At 38.8% G+C, this 7,594-nt stretch overlaps 1 gene segment (V, D, J or C); it reads left to right on the forward strand.

Moving 5' to 3' along the window:
* Positions 1–7,373, forward strand: part of LOC127687762 (Ig heavy chain V region VH558 A1/A4-like) — a 31,937-nt gene extending 24,564 nt beyond the window's left edge. The window contains 1 exon segment of the V gene segment in view: positions 7,063–7,373. Within this exon segment, the coding sequence occupies positions 7,063–7,373 (311 nt within the window).
* Positions 7,374–7,594: the final 221 nt, after the last annotated feature.

Raw genomic sequence — 7,594 nt, forward strand, 5'->3', positions numbered from 1 at the left:
ACTCTAGATTGTAGGGTTAACTGTTCCTCTATAGTAAGCAGTCGCTGATGCCCTGAGGACACTGCCCTGTGAACTGAAAATTCACAGGACTTCACATGGATTCTGACTAATTATGGAAGAGAGAACATGCATTCAACTTTTTCTTCCTCTTTTTATCCTGAAATATTAGGTGTATCCAATTTGTGAACCCAAAGTTAGAGCATAATATACTTGAATGTTCTGTGTTCATGTAGTGTGTATTGTTGTTTTATTATGACTAGTTATACTTCTGATATTTAAATATACATTATTACATATCCCTAAACAATGCTATTGGTTTCTGTCATCCCTGGGATAACATTCTGTATTCTGTCCTTCATTAACGAAACGTTAATTCTGAAAGCTTTACAAGCACATGCCCTGCCTAGGAGAACACTGGATTGGAAAGTTACACAGATAGAAGTAAAGTTTTCTAAGCACATATATTCTCCACCCATTAGGTTCTTGTAAATGAAATTTCTTCTCTCATCCCATCTCATTACAAGCATGGGAATGCAGTATGGTTAACAGATTGAGTTGCATGATACATTTGCTTGATTTCCTTCTCAATGTGATTTTTTGGAATTGTTAGCTTTTCATGAGTGCTACTCTAGTTCCTCTTCTTCCTGTTGACTCCTGTATGTGATTGTCCTAGGAATTCACACATGGATACATGGGGAGATGCATCTTCCCTTAAGACTCACTGTTGATTTTTTTGTCCTCAGTGCTCTGGCCCAACTATAGCCTGATAAAGGCAAGAAAGACCCTGATCTCTCCTGTTAACACCTCATTACAAGTGGGACCTGCTAGAGCCAGATACAACTGCCACAAGGAGAGAGTAGGCTTTGAGAGGATCATTGATGATAATGTAGAAACAACTTTAATTCAGTCTCTGAGTTATCAGCCATCTTCTATAGGTAAACAAGAGCCATTGCTCCATATAGCTATGTCCTCTCAGCAATGGAGTTGTAGGTATATGTTACTGCTCAAGACAGACTGGACACCATCAGGTTAAGCCACAAGAAATCTACCTGCAGATCAGTTGAGGACCAGCAGGGGGCAGAATGGGGCTAAGAATCCCAGTAGACAGGTATTTTAGGGTTGAATGAACTCTGTATCCTCTGTGATTTCCATTTTTTAGTCCTTTTCTTTTTTCTTTTTTCCTTTTTTTTTAGGAGTTTTTTTGGTCAGAGACACAGAACAATTTATTTGCTTTTTTTTAATCAAATCTGCAAATGTTATTTAGTTCACAAACAAATTATTGAGGAAAATCGCATCTATTGACTTGTGATTGAGATATAATGATTTTGTGTTCAAACGCAGTGAAGATTCTTCACTAAACTCTCCAAAGATTCATGTATTTTTATTTTTTATTTACTTATTGTATATTTTTAAAGAAAAATCACAAAATGCATTTACATCACTGATTCCCTCCTCAAACTTATGACAGCTCTTTCATCTTAAACTGAACTACCCAGCTTTCGTTCTTTCTGTAGAATGGAAAAAATGGAACAAAATTAAAGAGGGATTGAAAACATATCAATAATTAAACACATACATACACACAAGCACAAAATAAAACTGTAAAATTGTACCTTGTACCTAAACATATATATATATATCTTTACACATATATACATATGTATATGTTTATATATATACATATATACATATATACATATATATGTAAAGATATGTGTATGTGAGTATATATATTCTATGCATTTTTCTTTCGGCTTCTACAAATTCAACACAAAAAATATTCAAATTAGTAAATTGCATGAAGAAAACTTGAAGCACTTGTCATGTGAACTCAGGTGACCCCATTCTGCATATTTTCCAGGTCCATTCACAAATTTTAGACTTCTTAATTCATGTTTTACTATGAGAAGTGTTCCACTGTCTATACATCCCACATTGTCAATATCTATTTGTCTTTTGTTACAAATCTAGGTGGATTCAATTTCCCAGATGCTGTGATTGGATCAGCAATAAATATGTATGCGCAAGTGTCTCTGTAATAGTGTATAGCATCATTTGAGTACATGCATGTATAAGTATGGAACTACATAGTTTTGTTTACTATTTTTGGTGACATTCTCAAACTGATTTCCAAAGTCACTACACTAGTTTACACTTACATCAAATAATCTTAATTATCATTAACAAATTATCATTTTCTAATTAATATTATCATTAATATTCTTGTTTATTGTCATCTCACTGAAGTCAAATTGGAACATTAAATTTCTGGGAATTTTCATTCATTAAGTAATTTATTCACTATGAATCTTTCTGGTCCTCCTCTCACCCATTTTCTCCCCTATCCCCTTCTCCTCTGAGAGGGTGGAGGCCTCCCCTCTTTGGGTATCCCCCTACCTTGGCACATCAAGCTTCTGAAGTACTAGGCACATTCTTCCCAGTGCAGCCAGACAAGGCAGACAAGTTAGGGGAACAGCATCCACAGGAAGGCAACATCTTTATGTACAGTTGCACTCTATTGGGGGACCTACACTAAGACTGAGATGCACATCTGCTACATATGTTTAGGGTCCTGTTAGCCAAAGACTATGGTAGAGGACATAGAGAAACCAGCCTTCTACTGACCAGGATATTCTACCTGCCACCTAGGGTTTTTGTGTGTGTGTGCAGAACAATGTCATGCAGTTTAAAAGAAGTACAAAGACATCAGTGATGTTTTATACTTTGCCTAACCTTTCAGTCTAAATATCAGGCTTCAAGAAAGATGTACCTGTTAGTACATGACTCTTACACTGTGCCCAAGTGTTTTCTGATTGTAGTTGTTGTCTATTGCATAGGAATGACCTCCTCCCAAATAAACATAGTCAAAAGCCCATGGCCTGAGATGACAGAGGCCATAGTTGACCCCAGTTGTATTGTTGAAGTTCAAGATGTCAAAATGCCTTATAATACTTATGTTTATAAAATAGATTATTGCTGCTCTCAGCCTTGACCAAGAAGCTTCTGTGTTCAGTGTATAAAGATTGATGCAGACATTCATGACTAGTCAATGTGGTTAGATTGATTACAGAGTTCTCCTCAGACACAGATTTGTTATTGATATGTACTTTCCAATATATTAACTGTATTAATGACTATTTGCAAGCATCATATGAGTATCTCATTAGTAGCTCTTATATATTGCATTCTTACATACAATTATGTATTTCAATGCATTCTAGTGTATAAATGAGTGTCTAGCATAATAGAGAAAAATAGGATATTCAAGAGATGAAAGAGTAGAAATTATGAGTGAAATTAGCAGTGTGAAATATTCATTTACACAAAAATTCTAACCAGATGTAAAAATTGTTATTTTTATTTTTCAGAATGAGTTTGCTTATTTTTTGACATTTTTATTCAAGTGTGAAATACATCAGCATCATTTTCACCCCACTGCAACCTTCTGGTTTCCATTAAGAACTTCTAGTAAATCTCTCCCATCTAACTGACCACTTTTATTTCAGTAACTAACAGTATATGGAGTCCAATCAGTGCTGTGTATATATACATATGTGTGTCATTCACTAGTATATAAGGAACAACTCAAATCCTTCCAAAGAAAAAGAGAGTATATTTTCATCATTTATCAGGTGCCAATAGATCTGAACCTTGGTGAGTATTCTTGGAAGTCACTCACCATCATGTTGTAATATTTTAAAAATATGGCTGCACTTTGTTTAGTGGGGCAAGCCTCAAGCACATGCACCAAGGTGGATGTGTGAACCTGAGAGGGAAATCCATCTCTCACAGTTTACCATGCCGATCTAAGCAATCAAAATTTTGTGTCTAAGCTTACAATTGTACACACTTGCTACTCAGCTATTTCACATATGTTCTCTGTCCCAGGTGTGGTCTGATGTCAGGAGAGCCTGTTGTCTACTATCATTACGTTTTTTGTTACAATTTTTATTTTCCGTAGATTATCTCTTTGTTTTAATTAACATGCAGTGTATTAAGGTTCAGTTTGGCCACCCCTCCTTTTTGACAGCATTTTATCTTCCTTCTTAGATCTTGGATAAATATGCACATTATGATCGGATATTTTTATTTACATTTCAAATATTTTCCCCTTTGGGATCCCCTCTCCCATCACCCCTCTCCTTTCTCTATGAGGGTTTTTATTCACTCACCCACCCACTCCTGTCCTCCTCCACTTGCATTGTAGGGGTTCAATGGAGCATTGAACACCCTCAGGCCCTAGGGGCTCTCCTTCCACTGATGTCCAACAAGGCCATCCTCTGGCAATATGTGACCTGCGCCATGGGAAGCTCCATGTGTATTCTTTGGTTGGTGGTCCAGTCCTGGGAGCTCCAGGGGTCTGGCCTGTTGACACCATTGTTCCCTCCATGGGGCTGTCATTAATTTTTTTAGAAATTGGAAGTGCAAGAGCTGGCTCTAACTTTCAGCAAGGAGGAACCTGGTTTCAAGAGAGACATTATAGTAATATTGGCACAACTTAAAATCACTGATGCATAAACCATCATCTCCAGGTGAACTAGAGTAATTTCTCTCTTCAGTAGAACTCTGTAAATGCTGAAGTTACATGGATAAATTTTTCTTTTTCTTTTTTACAAAATGTTTTTTTATTATTTTTATACACTCCATATTTTATTCCCCCTCTCTGCCAACCCCTGTCCACCCTCTGACTGTTCCACATTCCAAACCTCCTCCCCTTCCCCTGTCTCCACATGGATGTCCCTACCCCCACCCCACCTGACCACTAAACTTTCCGGGGCTTCCAGTCTCTTGAAGGTTAGGAGCATCATCTCTGAATAAGCACAGACCTTGCAATCCTCTATTGTATGTGTGCTAGGGGGCTCATGTCTGCTAGTGTATGCTGTTTGTTTGGTGGTCAGTGTTTGAGAGATCCCAGGGGTCCAGATTAATTGAGACTGCTGGTCCTCCTACAGGGTGACGCTCAACTTCATTCACCCTTCCCTAATTCAACTGTAGGGGTCAGCTGCTTCTGTCCTTCAGTTGGGTGCAAATATCTGCGACTGACTCTTTCAGCTGCTTGCTGGGTCTTCTGGAGTGCTGTCATATTAGGTCCCTTTTTGTGAGCACTACATATCCTCAGTAATAGTGTCAAGTCATGGGAGCTCCGCTTCCCCTGGATCTTACTTTGAGCCTTTCTCTGGTTCTTCTTTTCCCTGAGCTCCTCTCCATTTCCATCTCTGACATTTGTTCAGACAGGTACAATTATGGGTCAGACTTATGACAGTGGGATAGCCTTCCTCTCCCTCATTTGAAGCCCTGTTTTCCTGCTGGAGATAGGCTCTACAAGTTCCCTCTCCCTACTGTCAGACATTCTTTTTTTGTGTAGGCCATACTTTATTTTTTAAAATTATGTCTGTTATTTATTTACACTTCAAATGTTGTTCCCTTTCCTGGTTCCCCCCTCCCTTGAAAATCCCATAAACCATCTCCCCTTCCCCAATCAATCCACTCCTGCTTCCCTGTCCTGGTATTTGTCTACACTACAGCATCAAGTCTTTCCAGGACCAAAGACCTCTCCCCCATTTGGTGTCCAAGAAGATTTTCCTCTGCTTCCAATGTGTCTGGCACCATGAGTAGCTCCAAGTGTACTCTTTGGTTGATGGTTTTGTCCCTGGGAGCTCTTGGGGGTACTGGGTGGTTCTTATTGTTGTTTCTTCTATGGTGCTGTAAACCCCTTCAGTTTCTTTGGTCCATTCTCTATCTCATCCATTGGGGACCCTGTGCTCAGTTCAATGGCTGGCTGAGAATTTCCTCCTCTGGCCAATTTTCATAGGAAAGTCTACATCCCAGGTAAGTGTGGTTAAAGCCCCTGTTTAGAGATGATATAGGCCCTAGTAGACCTCATTTGTATTGCTAATGATCATGTTGTCAAACTGTCATAAATATTTATGTTTATACCCTGTATAATGTCTGAACCTTGGTCACAGAGGATCATATGTGTTGTGTTTAAAGAGTAATTCTCAGAGTGTTGAGAATTATTGATAGAGTATCCATCAGCAGTTGATTCAATGATGCCAGCTTCTCACCCAAGAATCATAAAACATAGAAAAGAATGTAAGATACAGAGAATGGAGTTAAAGGACGAGAAATTTTATCTCCATTTAACATCTGTGATTTTTTTTAGATTGTCTTAATTAATACAGTTATATCCAGTTGCATCCATTTTTCCAAAAGCAATGTAAATTTCTCATTCATTTCTGGTCAAACACACACACACACACATGTTAGTGATAAAATCCTTTGTTTACACATTGATAGCTTATATCTATAAATTAGTTATTCATTATAATGCTGTAAAAATCCTTGATGTATAAATATTTAAGCACATTTACTTTTATTCATTTTAGTGAATTTTGAAGTATATGACCTGTGGGAAAGGCAAATATTGCTTGCATTTATCTGAAAGAAAGTTCTAATACATAAAACTTACCAATTTTTGGAATGTACCATCAAAATCAAATTCATCATCATCATCATCTCATCATCGTCATTGTCATCATCATCACCATCATCATGATTTCAAAGCACCATCTGTAAATCCATGTGTTGACAGTGTCCCAAAGTGGAGCAACAGACTCAGGCCAAAAACTTATTGAGAGCTTGTCCCCTGATGTTGCTTCCATGACATGTGACCTGGGTTCATGGAAAGTGTATGATGCACTTCCTCAAAGAGGATTAGGACTTGGACCTGAGCACTCTGCTACCTGACCCATATGCCTTTTCAGTTCTCCCTCTCCAGTTCTTCTGCTGGACTAGGTTCTTACATAAGGAGTACCTGCTCATGAATATGCAAATTACTTCAGACTATGTGAGTAAATATGGGAATGTTCATACAATGAAAACAACCTATGGTCACTGTCCTCTTCACAGTCACTGAAAACACTGACTCTAGCCTTGGAATGGAGCTGGGTCTTTCTCTTACTCCTGTCAGTAACTGCAGGTAAGGGGCTCATCAGTTCCAGATCTGAAGAGGAGACAGGACCTGAGGTAATAATGATATCCACTCTGCCTTTCTCTCCACAGGTGTCCAATCGCAGGTCCAGCTGCAACAATCTGGAGATGAGCTGGTGAGGCCTGTAGCTATAGTGAAGTTGTCCTGCAAGGCTTCTGGCTACACCTTCACCAGTGACTGGGTGCACTGGGTAAAGCAGAGTCCTGGACATGGCCTTGAGTGGATTGGATATATTTATCCTGCAGATGGTGGTACTAACTACAATGAGAAATTCAAGGGCAAGGCCACACTGACTGCAGACACATCTTCCAGCACAGCCTACATGCAACTCAGCAGCCTGACATCTGAGGACTCTGCTGTCTATTACTGTGCTACATTCTGAGTGTGTCAGAAGTCCTGGAGGGGGAGAAAGCTACCTTAGGAATGAGATGACTGAAAGATTAGTCTTCAGACTTGCTCAGAAACACAGTCCTATAGAGCCTTTGTCATCTTTGTAAATGCCCATCTATGATTAAAGTGATGCTAGCTGAGGATGAACCTATTGTTCACCATACTTTCCCAATCTCTTCACCAGTGATCACCTCCATTGACATGTTTCTTATT

This window comes from Apodemus sylvaticus, chromosome 6 (assembly GCF_947179515.1).
Source record: "Apodemus sylvaticus chromosome 6, mApoSyl1.1, whole genome shotgun sequence".
Classification (NCBI taxonomy): Eukaryota; Metazoa; Chordata; class Mammalia; order Rodentia; family Muridae; genus Apodemus; species Apodemus sylvaticus.